Here is a 24,391-nt window from a genome sequence, read left to right as displayed (position 1 = left end):
AATTATACAGGCCTTTTACCAGCAGAAGTTTCAGATTGCTGCCCAGGATATTATACTTTTGAAAGAAATACCTTCAAAGATTTTTAAAAAAAGAAAGGAGTTTGCATTTCTGACTCAAGAGTTGAAGAAGCAGCAAATACCCTTTAGATGGGAAATACCAGTTGGATTGGTCTTTATGTTTGCTGGCAATCGCTATAGATTTAATACAGTACAGAAAGCAAAGAATTTTTACTCAACGGTGTTGAAAGCTGATTCACCTTCTACATCACCAGCTAAAGGAGTAGAAGAAGGAGTGGAACAATTGATTGTGGAATTACCTGGAGCTATGTCGCTATCTGCAGGAGATTTTCAGAATTTACAAGTGTTGGAGGCAAAACAGGATCCAAAAGACCAAAGAATGACACGTGCGGCTCATAAGCGTAAGGAAAGAGAGCAACAGAAAGAGGCTATGCCCCAAACATCTGCAACTACTTCGGAGCCAGTGGGAGGAGCCAGGCCTAAAAGATCTGTTACAATGGATCTTCAAGGGTTGATTCAGAAGCTCCAAAAACCAAAGGATGATTAAGTTAATAACCTTAAATGTTAATGGACTGAACTCACCACAAAAAAGGAGAAAAATATTTTATTATTTGAAGCAGCATAAGAATGATATTATATGTCTACAAGAAACACATATTACATTAAAAGATCAAAAGTACTTATTTAATCCTAAACTGGGTGTACATTTTGCGGCCTCCTCTCAAAAGAAAAAAGCGGGTGTAGTTCTTTATATCAAGAAGGAACTGATACCAAAATTAATAGATACTGATGCAGAAGGAAGATTTGTATTTGTGGAAATCATTTTGAATGGAAAAAAATGTCTTCTTGTGGGATTATATGCACCAAACTTATATCAACAACAAAAGCAATTCTTTACTGTTTTGCATCAAAAGATAATGCAATTGGATTATAAATCGGTTATTATGATGGGAGACTGGAATGGTGTAATAGACCCAAAAAGAGATAAAAAGACTTCAGCTAAAACTTCAACACAAATTAAATTGCCTAAAAGTTGTTTTGCTTTACAGGAAGATTTTGAGCTAAGAGACATATGGCGTGAAAGGAATATGGGAGAAAGTGATTTCACTTTTTTTTCGGATAGGCATCAATCTTATTCTAGAATTGATTTTATTTTGATCACTACTGATTTGATGCCTAGGATTAAGAAGGTAAAGATTTTTCCTAAGATTTTGTCGGATCATAGTCCTGTTTGGATGGAGATTTTAACTGAGGGAACTAGTAGAAGGACTTGGAGATTGAATGAGAACTTATTGAATTATGAAACAAATGTGCAGAAATTAAAGGATTACTTAAAAGAATTTTTCGCGTTGAACATGAATAAAGGCACTCCTATATCGATGGTCTGGGATGCAAGCAAAGCTGTTATGAGGGGTGCCTTAATTTCAATGAACTCTGCTTATAAGCGAAAACAGCAGCAAAACTATAAAGATATTGAGCAAGAGATAAAAATAAAAGAAAAAACTTTCTCCCTAAATCCAATGGATAAGAGTTTAAAGGCATCTATTGTAATGCTGAAAGAACAGTATAATATGTTGCTCTCTGACCAACTTGCTATCAATCTGAAATATATGAAACATAATACATTTTGCAATGCAAATAAACCTGGAAGATGGTTAGCGTATCAATTACGTAAGAAACAAAAACAAAGACTTATTGAGAANTAGGTAAGAGGGAGGAAGGAGGAGTGGTGGTAGGATAGGGAGGAGGAAGGTGTAGGTAAGTGAGAGGGTGGTGCGGGAGGGGGACACCGGACACGTCCGTGAATGTATTGATTGGTGTTGATTTTTTTTTCTTTGGTTGATATTGTGATAAAAGATTTATGTTTTTGTTTTTCAATGAAAAATCAATAAAAATTTATTTTTTAAAAAAAAAAGATAAAAGCATTAATTTGTGTTGGACAAATATGTACTTACTTTTCCTCTTCAGTTTTGGGTACTGAAACCTTTAAAAGAAATTTTCTGTGATGTTGATCTTCTTCTAAGAAATATTCATCTTTGGGAAAGATTCCCTCCATTAAATCCATTGTGGTTTTTATTTTCACATTTGGGTCCAAAATTTCTGCTAATGATTTATCCTTATCCACTATTTCTCTAGCTAATTCTTCTGATTTCCAGTCCTCAATTGTCCTTTCTTTGGCTCTCACACAAATAACTGCTTGGGTGAATATGTCATTTTCCTTTATGTTCCTCCCAAAGCTTTCAACAGATTGCAAAGAAGACAGGCTTGATTTGTTCTCAAGGTCAGTTTCCACACCTTGTCTTGTATAGGCACAAAAACGTGAATAGGACTGTTCAGGAGTGCTAAGTGTCTTGATTTGGTCTTTTTTAAAGCCGCTTCGTAAAGTAGGAGGCTCTATTCTAGTGCCAAGATTCTGCCTGCTTGCCTTCTCTGAATGGCTCTCAGAATGTACAATCTTGATTGGAACCATTTTTACTGTTGTATTGTTATCCATCACTCTTTCAATTCTTTAGAAAAAAAATTAAAATAGCATATTACATGTATTATGTAAACATTCTGTTGACTGATGTAAATATAGATTAATAATAGCCTATTTATAAATTTATGAATGAGTAACATTTTTCACATACCCATGTATATTTTAAGTATCCTTATTTCTACTGAGCACTAGCCATTGTTACTAAAGTTATAAAATGTACAAAGAACTGCACTTAACTGAAATTTTAAAGATACTTAACATGCTTTTTCCTTTTAAAAAAGATGAACAAAAAATTAAGCCTAAATGTACTGACTGATCCCACATATATTGATATGAAGAAACATCTACTCTGTTCAGTGACAATTATTTCCAATAATGTGCAAATTACTATTGTAATCTAAACAAGGTTCTCATTGTTTATAACAAAGTTTTCTAAAATTTAAGTTAGGTTTATTATATACTGGTGAAATAATTGAACAGCAATTTATAAATCAGTATGAAACTTGAATTGGCATATGAGACATAACATTTGGTAAATTTGTAGCTAATGACTAATGGAGATTCTTCACTTAAGGCATTTATTATACATAGTCCTTACTTAAAGCCCATAATTGGGATTAGAATTTCCATCACTAAGTGACGCAGTCATAAAGAATGACATCATGTATCCCATTGCTTAGCAAAAGCAATCCAGACAGCCCCCATTGCTGTTGTTAAGCAAGGTCATTAAGCAAAGACCTCACATGACTGTGATTTGTAACTTCTTGACAGCTTCCACAAGCAAAGTCAATGAAGAAGCTGGCAGGAAGGAGTAAGTTTCTGGCATCTTGCAAACAGGGCAACAGATACCAATGGAAAGGCAAGGAGTGGCTGCCAAGATGCAGCAGGAGTGTGGCCATATGCAGAGTTGGCTGCTATGAGTGCAGTAGGATACACAGTTAATGAGTATGGCTGGGCAAGGAGGAGTTATTGCTGCAGCCTGTCATAAACATGGCTGGGCATGCTGTAGGCATGTGCAAACTATGTAGTACAAGGTCCCTGGGATCTCATACTGTTGACTTCAAGCTCCTCAGGAAAAAAAGAGGTGGCAGGAGCAACTTGCAACCTTCCTTGCCACCCTCCCCATTGACTTGCTTGTGGGAAGCCTGCCAGAAAGGTCGCAAATGGTGATCATGTGTCCACAGGATACTACAACCATTGTAAATGCAAGTTGGTTGCCAAGTGCCCCGATTGTGATTACATGACTGCAGGGGTGCTGGGACGGCTGGACTGAATATATTGGGGATTTTGACTTGGGTCTTCTCAGATATATCTATTTTCTTTATTGGCTTTACAAAGTATGGATAATATGGCCCATTTGTATTATTCATAAATTAAAATTCAGTGTGCAAGACTTTGAAGGGCAGCACAAACAGGAGCTCTACACCTTCATATAAAATCCTGCTAACTTGTACCAGTGAAAAGCTACTTTTCTTAGCAGTTGTTTTAATTGTTTTTGATGTTAAATATCCTCTATTGTTGGCCATAATGGGAAAGAAATTGTTGTATTATATGCTGTATATTATGTATTTTATGCTAATCTGGCTACCAAGGGAACAGAAATATTTAGAAACTGGCAGTTCTAAGGCTGTCTTTGTTTTAGGAAGTCCTGTTCTGCTGGCAATAAAATGAAGTTCGAAGAACTGTCATTGTAATACAGGGTTCCCTCATCTTCTATCCCAGGGGTAGGCAACCCAAAACACTCAAAGAGCCACTTGGACCCGTTTCCCACTGAAAACAAAACACTGAGAGCCGCAAAACCGTTTTGATATCTAAAATGAAGATAACACTGCATATATCCTTTTTTACCTTTATATTATACTATACTATACTATACTATACTATACTATACTATACTATACTATACTATACTATACTATACTATACTATACTATACTATACTATACTATACTATACTATACTATACTATACTATACTATTATATTATATTATATTTATGCAGGTCTTGGCGTATTCGGGTCTTTTCCCATGTAAGATTGAGAGTATCTTGGCGACGTTTCGACGAGGTCCCACTCGTCATCTTCAGGCTGGGGTCTTCGGCTTCGTGCTTGTGCGAGCAAAGTGTGATCGGAGCTGCCATCTCTCTATAAATATTGGTGGGGGTGTGTGGAGTGCTGGCTTAGTTGCTGTAGGTGGATTGGTTGGCTGTGTGGATTGGTTGGCTGTTATTGTTTGCTGATTGTTCAGCTGTTTCGTAACATCCTGAGTAGTTGAGGTGCTGGATGTGTGCCCATTAGTCTTTTGTGTTATAACGACCTGGGTAATGGATTGTGTGATTACATCCTGGGATGTGGGACCTCGTTGAAACGTCGCCAAGATACTCTCAATCTTACAGGGGAAAAGACCCGAATACACCAAGACCTGCATACCTGTACCCGTGAAAATCTACGAATATATAGGCAAGATCCACACGGGTCACCCTCCCGTATATTCACAATGTTTCTGAAGCCACGGCCAGGTTACTTGCCCCATATAACATCAAGGTGGCCCACAAACCTGACCAGACCTTGCGTGCCAAACTAATGCGTCCAAAGGACCAGCTCCCCAGCATGGAAAGGTCAGCTGTAGTGTACCAGATCCAATGCATGGATTGCCCACGCAACTACGTGGGCGAAACAGCTAAAAGACTGGGCACTAGAATACACGAGCATAAGCTGGCCATAAAGCGGGGTGAGCAGCATTCGCAGGTCTGGTCACATATGGCAGAGAGTGGCCACCAATTTGACTGGAAACAGATCCAAGTCCTGGCCAATGACACCACCAAAAGGGGCAGGCTTCTAAAAGAAGCATGGTATACGGGAGAGGAATCTGTCAACAGACACATTGACATATGTCCGGTCCAACAAACCCTGAGAACATGGTATAACAACCGTGCCTCACATAAGAGAGCACAACAACTCCAATCCATCAAAGACCATCAGGCAACGGTCGCACCGCAACACCCGGCGGAGGAGGAGCTGCCACACCCCCACCATCTAGATCACCACCCCAATGCGACACATCATCTCCCTGTAAAAGCCCTCCTGGATAAAAGGGACGGTCATCACATGACAACTAGATCCCGCACAAAAAAGCAACAGATTAGTATGAACAACGCCATGCCAGCCCTCCTCTCTTCTTCCCCCCCACGAACCGCTGCTACCGAAGAACTCAAAAGACCTTGCTCTCCGGCCAGACCTAACCAAGGAGAGGAGCGTGACCCCATGGACGTAAAGAACTTGGTACAGGTGCGTGGGTGCAGTGGCCGTATTGAATCTGGCCCGGACCAGCATACTAACGTTAAAACAGCTGGTTGTCAAACCTTGGGGAGGGCCAATGAGAAGAGTAAGGCACGAAGCGCAGAGGAATTGACTGCGGCGTGGCGTGTCTCCATTCGTGCAGGGAAAGACATGGACGCACGGCAAAGGGATAGAAATAGCCGTTCTTCGTTCGCACAGCTGAGTAGAAGATCAGGCTTGCAACCTCCTGATCCACCTAGTTGAGACAAACCTGTTAACAACGTTGGATTGCATAATGGAGCATTCTTCTGTGACCAAGGTGCCCTACCCGGCAACTACGATGACTTAGCCGATAGTGTGGGTCTGTTGGCGATTCATGTCGGTATGGGCAATGCGCCCCTAGACCCCCCTCCGTCCACCACCACCCCCCTTAGTGCTTCATGGACGCCGGCACACCGTCGGCAAGGGACAACCCATCACGGAGCGATGGCACCCCCCTGTAGACGGGGAGCTTGGACCCGCTCCGCGACGCGGGCTGCGCTTGAGGCTGCGAGGGATGATTGTGGGGTTTCTGATGCATCTGGATGGCTTGGTTGCGGTCTCCGGCTTGCAGTGGATGGAGGAGAGCGAGAGACGCTTGAGGTGGTTGGGGACCGTGAGACGTCTTCCGAGAACAGACGGTTGCGTGGCCTCGCTGCCTCTCCCGCGTGTAGAGATGCTGAGCGGAGCAGAGTGGAGAGGGGTGGATGCCCCGCTTGTAAGCACGACGCACACCCCGTGGAGACTGGCGCAGGCGTCTATGATTCCATGAGCCTTCCTGGAGTGAAAAACTAACGGTGGCACCCCCCTCCCACTTGTGCAGCCTGGGGTAAAGGGTGTTTCCACCCCATAAGCCAGCCATACCCTCCACTGCCCTCCAGTTCGGAAGTAATCGCAGGATCAGTTCTCCGGGGAAAAGCATCTCCGGCGGAGGAGTGTGTTCATGAGAGGAGGGCTGACTCCGAGACTGAGAGTAGGAGCAGGAGCCTAACCACCAATGGCAAGGAAAGCAAAACTCTCGTTGACCGGCCACGCCCGATGACTAGGGCTTGGTGCCGGATGCAGAGCAATGGCCAGCTACAAGGGAACTTCTCCCGCCCTGTATGAACTATAGCCCTGAGGAAGTTGGCAGTTTGCCAACGAAAGCTAGGTTTTTAATTTTCGTAGATTTCTTTTAATAATTTTGTAGGTTTTAACCAGTATTTGTCATGTTGGTTTTTACCATCAAATATTTTTAGAGTCTCTTCTTCTCCTGGTGTTCTTTACTTCTTGTTGTACTATGGATCCTCCCAGGAGTCATATGTATGTTTTTTGTGTTATTTTTAATATATATATATATATGTGTGTGTGTGTGTGTGTGTGTGTGTGTGTGTGTGTGTGTGTGTGTGTAAAAAATGATATATGCAGTGTTATCTTCATTTTAGATGTCAAAAGGGTCTCTCTCCCTCCCTCCCTCTCTCTCCCTACCTCCCTCTCTCTCTTTCTGCCCTTGGTCTGCCAGTCTTCTTCTTCACTCTCTTTCTTTCTCTCTCTTTCCTCTCTCTCCCTCTCTCTCTCTTTCTTCCCCCCCCCCTCTCTCCCTCTCTCTGATCTTCTACTCAGCTGGCAAGCTAGCTTCAAGCTGTTCTCCAACAAGCTGAGGGGTAGGCAACCTCGGCTCTTTTATGACTCATGGACTTCAACTCCCAGAATTCCTGAGTCAGCATAGCTGGGCTAGCTAGCTCTCTCCTGCCCTTCCTGCTTCCTGCAGAGACTCAGCCAAGGCAGGAGCCCCGCCCGGTAAGCTTTTCTGCTCGTCGGAGAACACCGTGAGTCCACTCTCTTTTATATACACACACACACAAACACACACAGAGAGAGAGAAGCAGGGAAGTGCTTCTCCCTGTCTTTCTCTACAAATGGCAGAGGAGGCTGGGAGCCACAGGGGAAGGCTCAAAGAGCTGCATGCGGCTCCGGAGCCGCAGGTTGCTGACCTGTGTTCTATCCTAAAAACATAGTTGTTCACTTAGAGAAGTTAGATCTAGAGATTAACATTGTTTTGCTAACTATTCTGGCAACATTGATAGCAATTTTCAACCATTCATAAAAATAACTCTCAGATTTCCATGGTGAGAAAGGTATGAACCTCTGGCTTGAAAACATCCAACTATGTTTGTAATAGTATATGTAAGACTGGATACATGCATTCTGTTTTCTTTGGATTTTATTAACATGGCTATATGTGTGATACACATAATATTCAATGGAAAATTCAGTTTTAGGATAATAAGGGAATATGCGATCACAACGTATGTGTAAGGACCTGCCCCAACTGGCCCTCTCAGGAAAGTACGACTCTTGACTCCATGTGGTTAATTAAAAGAACTTTTACTGAAACCCAACCCCCCTGACCAGTCCACCACAGCCAACACAGTGCCACAAAATTGTTTTGAGAATAGGGCATTTTCAAGGTGCAGTGGCCTTGGAGTCAGGCTGGAACCGGCTGGGAGGGAGTCCATTCCGTCTCCAAAGATGATCTCCCTCCCTAATTCTGGAACCATTTATCATTCTTTAGGCCCGCTTTTAGGGCTAAGGTCACGTCTTTTGGTACTGGAGTTTTTTCCCCTTTACCTGGGCTCGGGTGGTCACCTGAGCGGACAGTTGATGGGATGGAAGCACTGGCTTGACTACTTGCACTTTGGAGCAATTGTACTGCGGCATACATACATGCATGCATGACAGAAACAATGCCTTTAGGTCTGGTGATGGGGAAAATATAGTGCTGCCAGAGCTAGTCTGAAGAGACGCATTCAGCAGGCTAAGGCAGATTATAAGAGGAAGATTGAAGATTATTTTCATAATAATGATGCGAGGCAGGTGTGGCAGGGGATCCAACAAATCACCAAATATAGACCCAATATCATCACTTCTGTTGACAGGGATATTTCATTGGCAGAGGAGCCGAATCATTTCTTTGCCCGCTTCAAAGTGAAGTCATCAGAGGCAGCTGTGCTACAGGCACTAGTCCACCACAGCCCTCCCCTCACCATAGAGGAGCATGAGGTGAGGAGTACCTTGAGAGCTGTGAACTCGAGGATGGCTGCTAGACCTGATGGCATTTCTGGCCAGGTGCTTAAATACTGTGCAGACCAGTTGGCTGGGGTCTTTACCAAGATTTTTAATTGGTCTCTATCCCAGTCCACTATTCCATCCTGTCTGAAGACCTCCATCATTGTTCCATTACCAAAGAAGTCCTTTATTAACAGTCTCAGTGATTACAGACCAGTAGCACTCACCCCTATTATCATGAAGTGTTTTGAAAAACTGGTCCACAGGCACACTGTGTCCTGCCTCCGATACACACTTGACAGTCACCAGTTTGCATACAGAGCAAAAAGATCCACAGAGGATGCCATAGCCATCACTCTCCATACTGCTCTGACTCATCTGGAGCAGCGGGGGACTGATGTAAGGATGCTCTTTGTGGATTTTAGCTCTGCATTTAACACAATTCTTCCATATACACTGGTGTCTAAACTTGTCAATCTCGGACTTTCACATTCAATCTGCCTTTGGATTATGAACTTCCTGTCTGGCCGCTTTCAGAGGGTTAGATTAGGCAACTATATCTCTTCAGCTGTATGTTGAGCCCTCTACTTTACACCCTCTACATGTATGACTGCACTCCCATTCATCCTAGCAATAATATTGTTAAATCTGCGGATGATAGAACAGTGGTGGGGCTTATCTCCAAGGGGGATGAGTCTGCCTACTGGAATGAGGTGGAGCGGTTGCTCTTGTGGTGCAGAGACAATAATTTGGTTCTCAACACAACTAAGACCAAGGAGCTTATAGTAGATTACAGGAGGAATAGATCAGACATTCAGTCCCTGATCATCAGCAGGGACTGTGTGGAGCGGGTGGCAAGCTTTAGGTTTCTGGGTGTTACCATAAAGGAGGACCTGACCTGGAGTGCTCATGTTATAGCATTGGTTAAGGCCCAGCAGAGATTATATTTTTGAGACTTCTCAGGAAACAACAACTGAATGGAAAAACTGCTGGTGACCTTCTACCGTTGCTCCATAGAGAGCATTCTAACCTATTGCATTTGTGTGTGGTTTGCTTGCTACACAGTAGCAGATAGGAAAGCGCTCCAGAGGGCCATTACCATTCATCCTCCCTCTCTGATTCTCATGCCGTAATACGCCTTCCACAAATCCAGTTTAGTAAAGAATTTGGCAAAGTGGGCCAGCATCTTTCATCAGAGGTAGGAACGTTCTCCACAGACACTGCATTTAACCCTCTATAGTCCACGCATAGACGAAGGGCCCCATTTTTTTTCTCGGATCAGGACTGGGGCCATCACCAGTGGCCGCGCTGGTTGAGTGAAGCCCTGGGCTAGGTTTTTAATCAATGAATAACCAGAGTTCTTCTAGCTCTCTGGGGGTCATTGAGTATAGTTTCAGCTTTGGCAATTTGGCAACGGGCAGGATTTCTATAGTACAGTCAGTAGATCTATGAGAGGGAAATTCATCCGAACTCTTCTCGCTAAACACCTCTCGGAGATCTCAATACTTTTTGAGAATGACAGGAAGGTCCTTCCTTTGCATGACTGCCCCTAATTCACACTTTGGGGTAGTTGCCTTAATAGGTTCCTTTCAGGTTTGGGAGGAACGGTTTATTTGAAACTTTAGTAGTCTGTTTCTCCAGTTCACATAAGGGTTCCACTTTTTTAGACAAGCTAGCCCGAGAATTAGGGGTCTCTCCATCCCAGGTGCTACTATGAAGCTCATAATTTCTGAATGAGCCCCATTTGCATTCTTATGGGTTCGGTGGCAGAAGTGGCTGGGATGCCCCGTGTGACCGAACTGTCCAGTTGACAAAACACCACTGGCACTTTTAACCGTCTCAGTCAAATTTCCAGCTTCTCGACCAGTGCTGGATTTACTAAGCATCTGGTGCAACCCAAATCTAATAGGGCTCTGAGGTTAGCCTTCAACCTGGACCCAGGGAAGCTCAGTTTTATACGGACCATCACTAGCATGATCGGGTCATTTACCAGGGGGTCGTCGTCTGAGTCAGTGTCTGTGAACCCCTGGCCATCCTCTGGTGGGGTCAGAGTTCCCTCTGCTCTTTTAGGTGAGGGGGTGAACTCCACGACCTTCAGTCCTTTCAGCGCCATTTCTTTGGCCTGTGGTTGCACCTTAGAGGGTTTTCCTGTGGGATTTGGGCTGGCATTCTTGGCTGGACAGCCCATTTTGCATTCAGTGGCTTGATGACCCTCTTGGCCATATTTTAAGCAAGCCTTGATCTGGCTTGTGAAGGTTGAGGTTTTGCCGTTTCTCTTGTCTCTAGAGGGGATTTCTTCCTGGACCTCACCGCTTGGTGTTTCTTGTGGGCTTGGTCATTTTCCACCTCTTCAGCTGTACAGGGTTGCAGGGGGTCCTCTCATCACACAAGCATTGTATAGGTCATCGTTCTTTGAAACAGCTGATGTCTTCTGGCCAATCAAATCGACAAGCCAGGTCATGGAACTCTTTGGTGTACTCTGCTACTGCTCCATGCCCTTGCCTTATGGTTTTGATGTGGTCTCTGGCTTTTTGATCAGTGAGAGGGTCCACAAACTGATGATGGAGCACGGTCATAAAACAATCACAGTTCCTCAAATCAGGAGCATTCGCATTGTGGAGAGTTACCATCCAATGGGAAGCTGCTTCTTCCAAAGATAATGTAACACACCTCATCTTGGCACTTTCGGTAGGGATATTTGGCCTGTACTCCTGAATGTAGGTTAGCACATGGGCCAGGAAGAATATCAGCTGCTGGGAGTCCCTGTCAAAGTTCACACACAGCAGTGGGGCTTTTCTTCTTTGTGGGTTTGTGGCTCCAGCACCTCCCAGTGCAGTGGTTCTGGCATGACCCCACCCTGCATTGCTTCCAAAGTTGCAGCTGCTCCGGCTGGTGTTGCTGAGACCCCTGCAATGGTGTCTAGTGGTGAGGCTCCCCTGCCATCCTCCTCCTCCTGGGTTTGATGAGTTTTCCCAGAAGTTGCCTGGCTAGGGTCTTGCGTGCCTTGAGCCTTTGGAATGCTTCCATCATGGTGCGCATGGCTTACTTCATGAGGAAGTTGGTGTGATTGACTTTGCCGCTTTCTTCTTTTTCAGCTTTAAGCTCTTCCAGCTCCATTCGCCACTTGCATCATCAGGTGTCTCGGCTCAGATGAGAGTCACTCCTTTAGTTCTCCCTTCCCAGTCATCCTTTTTCCCAACACCAATGGATCACCTGGGTTTTGATGAATCTCCCAGGCTAGCAACCTCTTCCATCCAGCCAGAGAGGTCTGCCCCGAGGTTAGCCTTGGCAGAGGCTTCCCCCCAGCACTCAGCTTCCTCTTGGTTGCTGCCTTTTGCAGACATTCCTTGCATGGTCCCCACAGTAGAGGTGGGTGCTTCTCCATGTTGACCACTATTGCAGATTCTGCTTAATGTAAGGACCTGCCCCAACTGGCCCTCTCAGGAAAGTACGACTCTTGATTCCATGTGGTTAATCAAAAGAACTTTTACTGAAAGACAGTGTTTGCAGCAAAGTCAAGCAGAATCTAACATTCTCGTGCAAAGCACCAAGCTATTCTTCCCACTTTGAAACCCAACCCCCCTGACCAGTCCACTGGCAGTCAATACAGTGCCGCAAGATTGTTTTGAGAACACCAAAGCACAGGACAAATAACAGGTCATCTTCAAGGTGCAGTGGCCTTGGAGTCAGGCTGGAACCAGCTGGAGGGAGTCCTTCTGTCTCCAAAGATGATCCCCCTCCCTAATTCCAAAACAGCTACAGCATTACAGCAAAAACGAAAGTATGCAAAGAATGCTCCCCAAAAGCATCCTCCTCCCCCCTCCACCAGAATGGCAGGGCACCTGAAATGGGGACTATTCTTTAATTAGTCATAGAGTCATTGGATGACTATCTTATTTTCAAGAACTGTTAATGAGATTCACTTGTAAGTTAAGCACGTTGCACTGAATTAAGTTTAAAAGCAGAAATAAATAAATTGTATATAATTTTTGCTGAGGTAAAATAATCTGGTTCTAAAACTGTCTAGGAAGCTTAACATTAAACTGCTAAAACCATGTAGGGACAGTGGCTGGAAACCTTAATATTAAACTGGTGAAAAAAATCCAACAATTTGGATAAAGTTTCTTATAAGGAACTACTTCGTCCGTATGGACAAAGTTGGCAACTTAAATCATTAGTAGATTTGAAACAAGAAAATATTGTGTATTCATGGTTTTATTATAATCAATTGTTAATGAGGTGGCGTATGGATCAAAAAGTTGGTATTACCATGCAGGATGAAAATTTGATGAAACAGATTAGAGATCAATCTCAAGCACATATTAAAAGAATTTATAATGTATTGGTAGAATTGGATTCAGAAACAGAATTGGTTAAGGATTGTATGATAAAATGGGCACAGAATATACAAGAACCGATTTTATTGGAAACATGGGAGAAAATTTGGATTAGAAATGTAAAATTTACCCAAGCCCAAAACTTAAGGGAAAATTTTTATAAAATGTTTTATAGGTGGCATCTGGATCCACAAAAATTGTCATGTATGTATCCTAATTTACAACCCAAATGTTGGAGATGTGGAAATTTAGATGCAACGTATTTTCATATGTGGTGGACATGTAAGGAGGTTAAAGTATTTTGGATTAAGATTTGGTGGAATATTCAAAATATTTTTAAGAAAAAGATAAAGTTTAAACCACAGATATTTTTGTTGGGTATTTTGGAAGATTTGGATGCAAAAGAAATGGAGTTGATGTTAAATCTTATAACGGCTGCAAGATTATTAATTGCTCAATATTGGAAAATGAAAGGTCTACCTACTACAGAAGATTGGGTAGTTAAAGTCTCAAACTTAGCTGAAATGGCCAAGATTTCCGCTTATGTGAAGGATTATTCACAAGAAAAATATATATTGGTTTGGAGAAGATGGATTGATTATATTGAGTTGAAATATGGAACCAAAAAATATCATCTGGTTTTTGAATGAATTTTTTATTTTTGATATTTAAAATTATGTTAATATTATGGCATTTAATAATTGTATATTTGTTTTAAAAGAGAGTTAAAGGAAGTTATAGATTTGTTAGATTAATAGTTGATTAATGTTAGTTAGATTATGATTATTTTATTGTTAATCCTGTGATTGGCTCTGGGAAGTGAGGGGGGGGAGGGATGGAGGGTTGGGTTTGGGGGGAGGGGGGAATTTATATTGTAAAATTTTATAAAACTTTCAATAAAAAAAAAATCCAACAATAAAACATGTGACAAATGTTTAACCGTTTGTGTAAGGTGGCTTACCTTGTGGAATTTTCATCCTGAGCAGCTACAGGTGGCTTATCAGTCAGCTTTGGTGGAGCAAACTGTGGTGAAGGGGATCTTGATGCTTCCATTCTAGATTTTAGATGGCAACGATAAGCTGAAGGAAGGGGAGGTTCAGATTTGAGATGTCTTTTTTGTTCTAAATGCTGAAAAACATTTTCTGTGGATGCCAACTGCCCAGTCTCTGGTAGCTCTGCACTTACAAATTTTCCATATTTTTTTGCAGAAACCTGAGAAGGTGACGAGCTGTCTACTACTATATTGGTAGCAGCAGGGGACGTTTGGGCTGATCTGTTGAGCACTGTCAGCAAAGATTCTGAAGCAAGTGAAGCTGAAAAGCTATCCTGTCGCTCATGTTTCTTATCTCGTTTGGGTGCGGGTGGCCTTTGAGGAAAAGAGCCATGTTTCTTATTCTTAGAATTCCCCTGTAGATTTTCTTCTGCTTTGATATGTGTTAAAAAGTGCTGATTCTTATCTGATATTTGTAGTCCAGAAATAGCAAGAGGCAAAACACCATAATCTTTGCTTTTCTCATTTACATTTTCCTGTGAATATCTGTAATCACTGGGCAATGTCCCAGATCTACCTTGGCTCCACTGTAATGCAACTGTGGCCTGTCCTACATAGAAGGTCCTTGCAGATACTTTCCACTTGTTTCCTGAACTGTAGTCCTCCCAAGTCCTCCTGAGTTCTCTCAGAGAGTCTTCTGAGTACTCTTTATCAGATGATCTGGAAAAAGGGAGGGATGGGGGAATTATTAAATGATGAATTATTTGAGCATCAGTAAGTAGGGTACAGTTAGTAAATATATTTTTATTATTCAATTATAAATTTCTAGATCTATAGACATTCAATGATATGTTCATTTTTCCTCCTTTAAATCATTGCAATAAACTGTACTAAAATCAGTTGAAAAATTTAAATTAGAAACAAAAAATACTAATATAAATATAATACAAAGAAGATCATGTAGGAGAGAGGAAATGAAAATATTTTACAAAATCTTGGAGTTATGTAAAAACAAATCCCCACCCACTCACACTCAAAAGTGAACAATGCTTACAAAGGTATGTTGACACTAACAGAGGGACTTTCCTTCTTTTAAAATCCCTGACACAATGGGAATACAATTTTTAAAAAGCAAATTTAAGCATCCAATTTGCAAGGGGCAGCCACTATTAGAAGTGGGTATCTATATTCCTATGCTAGCATAAAAAAGCACCTACATATCATAGATTATTACTTAGTCTCATTCAGCCATTTTCCTGGCATCTGCAGAGTTAGCAGTTTTTGAATATATTTGTAACCAGAAGTGCAGCCATAATAGATAAACTATTATCTCTTACATCTGAAGTTCTTAGGATACTCTGTGCAAGATTAATATATTATACAATACAATTTTGACAATCAGATTATTCAATGAAAAAAAATCCATATGCGCAGGCATTATAAATCAAGATATAAATAGATTTATATCTCAAGGATTCTTCCAAATAAAGTCTCCTTCAATATATAGATGACAGGGTAGTGAAAGTTTTACTTTAATACAAAATGGGATGCATGGTATTTCTGGAATTATACTTTGTTTTTTCAAATCTATGAACTAAATTGGTTCAGACCCAAAATTTAAAGAAATTATAAAAGATAAAGGGTCCATTTTTAAAATTTCCCTAAGTACACAATAAAATAAATAGCAAAAAAGAAACACATGAAAGAATGAATGTGAGATAAAAGTAATTGTTAAATAATTTGTTTGGAATTTAAATTGCTTTCCTATAAATAATCCATGAAATATTTCATATAATTAATAGAAGGGTTTCACTTTCTTTTAAAACTATTATTTTGTACTTAAGTTGGGAAAGGATATAAATTATTTAAAAAACCAATAGCGATGGCAGTAAGAGCATTTACAGGATCATATCTGAGATACTGAAATATGCACGAGTTTCATTTAATTGAAAGCAGTTTTTGTACTGCTTTGTTCCTCCCTTTATATTGAATCAGCCAGGTCTTTCTTTTACATTCAAATGAGATGAAAACAGTTATTTTTTTTTAAAAAAAAACATAATAAGAAATGCTGCCTTAGTTGCTTTCCTGAAGACACAATTCCCATTGTGGGAATATGGTGAAGTTTCAATTCCTAATTGATTTGCGTATGTGAAGGGAAGATAAAATGCATGTGCATACTTTGGAATATTGAATTGAATTCTGATTATCTGAATGAAGATATTAGATGATCAAAGTATATTTGATCATCATCAAAGAATTAAACTCAAGTAGAAATACCTCAGTCTCAGAAAGAAGATAGCTTTGCTCTTTGATTAGAGGAGGCTAGAGAAATACTGTAAGTTTAGGAAAGAAGCTGAAACAGTAAAGTAATTCTACTTATAGCTATTTACCAAACAAGAGCAATAAATTAGACATTTTCTAAAGTTAGCTATAAGTCAGTAAAGACAGAAGTTAAAAAACTAGGTCTATATGGAATTTACTTTATTTTTTTGAAAAATTCTAGAAAGCCATTGTTTCAACTTCCTGCCAGCTACATAAAAATTATTTAGATAAATATTTACTGTAATAAAGTTTGAAACACTGTCATGTGGAAATACGGCTGATTAATAGCAACAGGAGCAATGTCAAAGTGAAACAACAGCTATAAATGTTAAATTGTGATTATAGTTTGCTTATGGACTGCATATGTGATTTGTTTAGCATGTTGGTGAACAATCTTTTTTTGTGTTATATTTTATTGATTTTTTACAATAACAATCCCTAGTGTTTAGCAAACTGTGTTGTCTGAGTTCATATATTTAAAAACAATCAATAATAATTAATTTATGTAATTAATGTTAGTCAATGATATATTTCCTTGATCTTCTTTTCTTCCAGTAGTATTCTCCTTTTGTCTGCATTAAACAAATATAATTCTTAATATTTTTGATATATACAAGGTTGAGGATAAACATTTTTCTAGTATTTGTACAACGAACAATAACATCAACATATAATATCTTTTTTAATCGGTTTATATTTCAATTGTATTTATAAAAGTCATCTTATTAAGTCATTATGTGTCCTGTTTTCAAAATTCTTATTTAAGTTTAATTTCCCCACTGTATTCAAACCGCTCTTATCAGTCATAATTTCCCCAAAATTAATTATTTTTAAATATCCAAACTTTTCATTCACATACACCATCCCAATATTTTTACATTTCATGTATTGTGAAAAGTATTATACTACTTATATATCTTATTCCTCTTACTATAAATCCCTTTTATATCTAAACTTTATCTGTTCTTTTAACCGTATTCAAACAAGTGTTTAATCATATAGTACTCCATCTGGTAAGTCGAATCAAGTCTCTTAAATCTGACTCTAGCCTTCTTTTTTTGCCAGGTCGCTTTCCAATTCAGTATGTTCAGCTTGCATGGGGATTTTTGCTGTATTTTTGTAGATATTGTTGGGGATAAAAAAGACAAATTAAGTAGGATATTCATTTTTTGTCTCCCAAACTTTAATGATTTTCCTGACACCTCTTTAATTCATTTTGTTAGATCTTCTTTCTTGTCCTCAAGTTTGTTTTGAAGTCCTGGAAGATAAAACATCTTTTTTATTTCCTTTGTTGTAGTAAAATCTTGCAGATTTTCTTTTGTTTGTATTAAGTTGCAGTTCTCTTCATTTGTAGCTTCCATATTTAAATCACTTTCCTCTGGTCTGTGTTCTATTATCTGATTTGTTTGTTCATTCTTTATTGTCATTTTTGAGTTTTTTAATTGTAAGTTTACATCAGAGATATGCTTATTTATATCATCAAAGTTGTTTTTGATCTCACGATTTGAAACAATTGTCATTTGACTCTGTCGCAGCATTGCATACATTTTCTCCTGAAATGTGTTTGCTTTGTCTTGAGCCATTGCTCTTACAGAACTCTGATATTCCAGGATGAGATCTTCAGGAGGGAGTATTAGGTGTGGTTTCCTGTCATTTTTAGATAGATGTACAACATCCATTTTGTCTCCCCCCCTGATAGTTTTTCACGGGTACCATAGTCTCTTTGATTAGCCTTGTCAAAACAGCCACTTAAAATCCAAACAATAAAATCTTACCTAGTTCTTATCTTTATATATGGTTTTTATACTCCAATACGTTTCCAATTATCAAAGCACCACTGAAAGCAGTATTTTGTAACAGTTCTTCTATTCAGGGGTCTTATAATTATCAACCAGCCAAGATTTCAGTCCAGAATGTTTAACCACCTGAAAGCTTTCCAGTAACTCCCCCCTTAGAAGATTAGCCAAAAGTCAAGGTTTTTCTTTTTCTGCAAACAGTTCTTGAGCTTGAAAATTGCAGCTCAGTGTATTTATAATCACAGAAGGTCAATAGTTTCTAAACAAATATAGTTCTCACTCTGTAGTAGATAGCCCAGTATATTTTCTTTCCTTTGTTCCCAGCTGTTTTCTGTTTATTTAGAAGTCACTGAAGTTCAAAGGAACAAGTTGTTCTCTATTCTGGGCATCTTGCCAATTTCAAGTCAATGCAGCTATAGTTTTATGCTCTAATTCTCCACTAGATATTAATAGCTATTTTTTCCCCAACTTTTAAAGCAGAGAATTATTTTCTTATAATTTTATCAATACTCTATCAGATGTGAAATTTTAACAGTTTTCATGGTTTTCAGATTTATCCAGAGTGTAGTATTAACCTAATTTCGTTATATTTCTATTCCCCATAAAAAGCCCACGCTTTAAGCTAATTGGGGAATGTGATTTATGACAGTTTATTGGGGGTGGGAATTGCAGTTTGTTACTTTGTATCAGGGGGAAGGGAATTTAGTTTTTGGGTTCAACTATGTAGTGCCAATACTTTGTTTCCCGAATAAAAGATTCCTTAAGGAAAACAATGCCTCGAAGTTTTTTTTGAAGGGTTTAATCTATCAGAACCATGACATTAACCCAAAAACTAGCATTTTCTACCTTAACCATATTGGGCTCCTGAGCTCCAGTCACTGTCCCTAAGTCGAGGGACAAGCTGGCAAAGAATTGGGGAAGATATCAACATGGAGAAGGAAGAAGTGCCTGCATCCAGCACCCCGGCCGTGGCTGCCGCCTCAGTGGAGGAGCGCAAGCCAACGCACCGGTGGAGAAGGAATCTTCCCAGGCCTTACAGCTGGGGGCGAGACCCAAAATGCAGGAGCTGATCTGGTCTTCAGAGTGGATCCTGCCCAGTGAAGACTCCAAACCCCTCGAGACGACCCTGCCAAAAGCAAGTTCTTCGAAAGCATCCGAAGTTGCTTTGCAAGAAGGAACCTCTCGAGAATCACACTCCCCGAGGTGCTTGAGAGTCAAGAAATCGATAACTACTGAGGACTCCGAAGAATGGAAGTACCTGACTGCGGCCCGTAGCCAATCGGTGGAGAAGTTGGTGGAAAGGTTCAAGGGGCTAGAGATGAAGAGTGGGGAGCAACCCTCTCACTCCTCCCATGCAAATGATCACAACGATCGGCAGAGCAGATTCCAATCCATGCCCAAAAGAAGCCCCAGCCCCGCCTATGGAGCACAAGCAGCTTCCCCGTCTTCGAAGTTGCCAACATTAACCTCCAGCTCTGCAAGGAGGGACAGACCTGGCCACCGCTCTGAACACGGTGGCCCGAGACATTGTCATTTCCTCTAGAAGCCCAGATCGCCACAGGTACCGTGAAAGCCCTGATCGTTGCTGCTATCGGCCACACAGCCCAGAGCTTCTACATTGGCACCACCCAAGCCCAAAGCCTACACAGGGGGAAGACTCGATGTGAGCATTCAACATGACATAATCCAACAGCTGTGCAATCTGTTGGCCGGGCAGCAACAGGTGAGAGCGCTGAAGCAGCTGGGGCCCCTGCAACCATTGGGGATGCCGCAGCCACTGCCACTGGGAGGTCAGCAGCAGGTGGGAGCACCACAGCAGTGGGCTGGTACCAGACCCTGAATGTGCAGCAACTGTTGGGAAGCCTGTATGAACTGGAGATGCTGCAGTCACCGACGGGAGCGCAGCAACAGTTGGGACTGGCAACAGCCCCTGAATGTGCAGCAATCGCTGGGGGGCCTGCAGCAACTGGGATGCCACAGCAACCCCCACCGGGACAGATGGGAGGCCTGCAGCAGCTGGGGATGCCACAGCCGCCACCGCTGGGAGGTCAGCAGCCATTGGGAGTGCAGCAGCTGTGGGGTTGGCAACAGCCCCTGAATGTGCAGCAACCGCTGGGGGGCCTGCAGCAATTGGGGATGCCACAGCCACCATTGGGAGGTCAGCTTCTGCTGGGGATGCAACAGTCACAACAGGGAGGCCAACAACCACTAGAAATGCAGCCACACTGGGGGGGACAACAACCCATAATGGCGCCACCCCTCAGAGCGATGTTTGACGCTGACCCAGAGAAGCTTATCTTCTTCCTAAATCAAGTGTGTTCCCACATAAATACCAATGCCAATTTCTACCCAAATCCAGCTGCTATGGTCGATGCAGTCGTGGCCAATTTGGAAGGGGAAGTGTCTGAGTGGCTAAACAATTTGTATAACGAGCAGGCACCTGAGTTGGGGAACCTCCCCTTCTTCCTCCGTGGACTAAGAACCAGATTCGAGGACCCATCCATAGCTCTTAAAGTGGAAACACAAATACATAAGATAATACAAGAGGGCAGACCTGCTCGTAACATAGTAGGTCAAATAGAAAGGTGGCCTGAACAGTCCCTAGTGCACCACTTCAAGGAGGGACTAGACGATCACCTTTTCCAAGCCTGTGTCTATCGAGCTGTCCCCAATCTACTGCAAGAGTGGTACCAGGCAGCAGTAAGATTGGATGTTGAGCTAGCTCGTTATAAGAAGCCAATACGCTTAGAAATAGGTGAACACCAGGAGTTAATTCGCTTCATGGTGGCTCCGAAGATGACTGAGGCTGTGATTCTAGGGCTAGCCTAGTTGGACAAATGGAAACCATTTATTTGGTGGGAGAAGAGGATGAGGACTGTGAGACTACCTATAGGGCCCAAGCCCCCCTTAATTCAGCCAATGTTACTGGAGAGTTTAGGCTGACCACTGAGCTAGCAAAGATAGCCACCCTGCCTCAACCAGGCGAGCCACTCATTCCCAGCGAATACTGGGACCTAGCAGAGGTATTTAGTGAGAAAGAATGCAACACCCTACCTCCCCAACAGCCCAATGATTGCTCCATTGAACTGTTGCCGGGAGCTAAATTCCCACAGCCGAGGATGTATGCTATGACCCCCCTCAAAATGGAGGAAATGCAGGCATATGTGAACAAGAGCCTAGCGAGAGGATTTATTGAATGGGACAAATCTCAGGTGGGAGCTCTGGTGTTATTTAAAGAGAAAAAAGATGGGTCGCTTCATCTCTGTGTGGACTATAAAAGGTTAAACACTGTGAGTGTAGAAAACAAGTACCCCCTCCCCCTCCTGAAGGACTTACTAACCCACCTGGCGAAGGGGAGTATCTTCACTAAATTGGACCTGAGAGAGGCATATTACCGAGTAAGAATAAAAGAAGATGAATGGAAAACTGCTTTTAACTGTCCCATGCGGAGCTATCAATTTAAAGTCATGCCATTTGGACTACAGGGGGCTCCAGCTGTCTTCATGCAGCTGATCAACCAGGTACTACATGACCATTTATACAAAGGAGTTTTGCTGTATCTTGATGATATCCTGATATACAGCACAAATATGGCTGACCACGTAAAACTAGTGTGAGAAGTGCTAAAGAAACTGTTGAATGCCAAACTTTATGTTAAACTATCAAAGTGTGAGTTCCATCAGACCCGACTAGATTATCTTGGCTACAGAATTTCCAGTGAGGGCATTGAAATGGACCCAGCTAAAGTGAAAGCCGTAATAGAATGGCAACCCCCAAAGACTTGTAAGCAGCTTCAGAGCTTTCTGGGATTTTACCGATAGTTCATACCCTCCTTTGCTGAAATTGCTTTACCCCTCACAGACTTACTGAAAACAGGCAAAGAAGGGGGAAGCCACGACCTGGCCAGCAGCTAGCATGGACTATGAACTGTCAAACTGCTTTTGAGAATTTAAAAAGACTATTTGCGGTTGAACCAGTCCTAAAGCATCCTTGTCCAGGGAAACCCTTTGTGATTCAAGCCGATGCCAGCGATGTGGCTGTCAGAGCTGTACTATTGCAAAAGAACCATGACGGAGCCCTGTGTCTACACCTCAAAAAGTTCACCGATTGTGAGAGAAGGTGGGCAGTGTGGGAGAAGGAAGGCTTTGCAATCCACTGGGCTCTATTAAACTGGCAACATTACCTAAAGGGGAGCAAGGTCCTTTCGAGGTATGGGCTGATCACAAAAACCTAGAGGCACTGCAAACTCCCCGCAAACTGTCCCTGAAACAAGTATGGTGGGCGCAATACTTTTTTTTTTACTGAAAAGTTTTATAAAAGTTACAATATAAACCCCAAAACCCACCCACCCTAAACCCCCCTCTCCCTCCCCCACTTCCCAGAGCTGAATACAGGGTTACAAATATAATAATCATAATCTAACTAACATTAACCAACTATATAAATAACCAAGTCCATAATGCGCTTTAACTCCCCTTTAACATAAATATAATAATAATAATTAAAACTTAAACAAATTAGTATCCTAATTATTAAACAATAGAATATCCATATTGTTAAACAATACTAATACTAAAAGTAATAATAATATCATATAATTAAAACTAATAAAAATTTCACTATAATAAACTATTAATACTGATAATACTCTAAAATTTATTCATAAGCTAAATGGAACTTTTTAGTCCCATATTTATTCTGAATATAATCTATCCATCTTCTCCAAACCGAAATGTATCTTTCTTGTGAGTGATCCTTCAAATAGGCAGAAATCTTAGCCATTTCTGCTAAATTTGACACTTTAAGCGTCCATTCTTCTATGGTAGGCAAGCAATCCTTCTTCCAATATTGCCCTACTAATAGCCTTGCAGCTGTTATCAAATTCAACATCAAGTTAATTTCTTTAGTATCACAATCTGTAATAACACCCAACAAAAATAATTGTGGAGTGAACTTTATCTTTCTCTTGAAAATCTTTTGAATGTTCCACCAAATCTTAATCCAAAAAGCTTTTATATTTCTACAAGTCCATCAAATATGAAAATAAGTAGCATCCAAGCTACCACATCTCCAACATTTGGGCTGTAAATTAGGATACACACAAGACAACTTTTTAGGATCCAGATGCCATCTATAAAACATTTTGTAAAAATTTTCTCTTAAATTTTGGGCCTGGGTAAATTTTACATTTCTAACCCAAATTACCTCCCATATATCCAGTGGAATCGGTTCTTGAATATTTTGGGCCCACTTTACCATACAATCTTTAACTAATTCCATTTCCGAATCCATGTCTATTAAAGCATTATAAATTTTCTTTATATGCGCTCGATTTTGATCTTTAATCTGTTTTACCAAATTCTCATCCATTAATGTAATACCAACCTTTTGATCTAACTTCCACCTAACCAACAATTGAGTATACTGAAACCAAGACTGTACAATATTTTCTTGCTTTAACTCAGCTAACAATTTTAATTGCCAATCATTCCCTACCAATCTAAGTAATTCCTTATAAGAAATCCTATCCAAATTCACACCCACAGATACCCCCTCTATCACGTGTCCAGGAATCCCCCAGATTGGTATTTTGTAATTTAACTTATAATAATACTTTTTCCAGACACGCAATAAAGCACTTCTTAAAATATGAGGGTGGGCGCAATACTTTAACCGATTTAACTTCAGCCTGAAGTACATACCCGGAGGGAAAAACTTTTTAGTTGACGCTTTATCCAGAGTATCACAATACAAGAGGTTAATGAAGCAATTATATCTACATCGCAAGCTGCTTCTCAACTAACGACATGAAGAGCCCCATGTTCGAAAGTCCCAAACCCTGATGACCTGGGGTGAGGAAAATAAAACAGGAACTCAACAATCAATGGTTCAAGGAAAATCAAACCTTCTTGACATGCAGGGATGGTTTGTCTTACAAAGGGGGAAAGTTGTATCTGCCTGAAACCCTCTGCCTTAACGCTCTTCGGCACGGTCATGATGTGAAACAAGCTGGACACTTTGGATATTTAAAAATACTGCAATTGGTTCGCCGGCAATTTTGGTGGCTGGGTTTAAAACGGGAT

General features: G+C 41.1%; 1 protein-coding gene across 2 annotated transcripts in view; it reads right to left on the bottom strand.

The window, feature by feature from the left end:
* Positions 1-14,289, bottom strand: part of LOC107286505 (protein Shroom2) — a 41,312-nt gene extending 27,023 nt beyond the window's left edge. Inside the window, exons 1-2 of one of the 2 annotated variants that reach the window (XM_029283945.1) lie at positions 14,161-14,289; positions 1,974-2,525 (exon numbers count right to left, since the gene is read on the bottom strand). In XM_029283945.1, the coding sequence (XP_029139778.1) occupies positions 1,974-2,525; positions 14,161-14,252 (644 nt within the window). In that variant the 5' untranslated portion in view covers positions 14,253-14,289. Of the gene's footprint in view, positions 1-1,973; positions 2,526-14,160 lie in introns of those variants that run through there. The other variant, XM_015814881.1, reaches the window with a different exon arrangement.
* Between the last annotated feature and the right edge of the window lie 10,102 nt (positions 14,290-24,391).

The sequence above is a fragment of the Protobothrops mucrosquamatus genome, unplaced genomic scaffold (assembly GCF_001527695.2).
Source record: "Protobothrops mucrosquamatus isolate PMUCROS unplaced genomic scaffold, P.Mucros_1.0 scaffold_96, whole genome shotgun sequence".
Classification (NCBI taxonomy): Eukaryota; Metazoa; Chordata; class Lepidosauria; order Squamata; family Viperidae; genus Protobothrops; species Protobothrops mucrosquamatus.
Note: the sequence above shows the minus strand (reverse complement) of the source record. Positions and strands in the feature narration are given on the sequence as shown.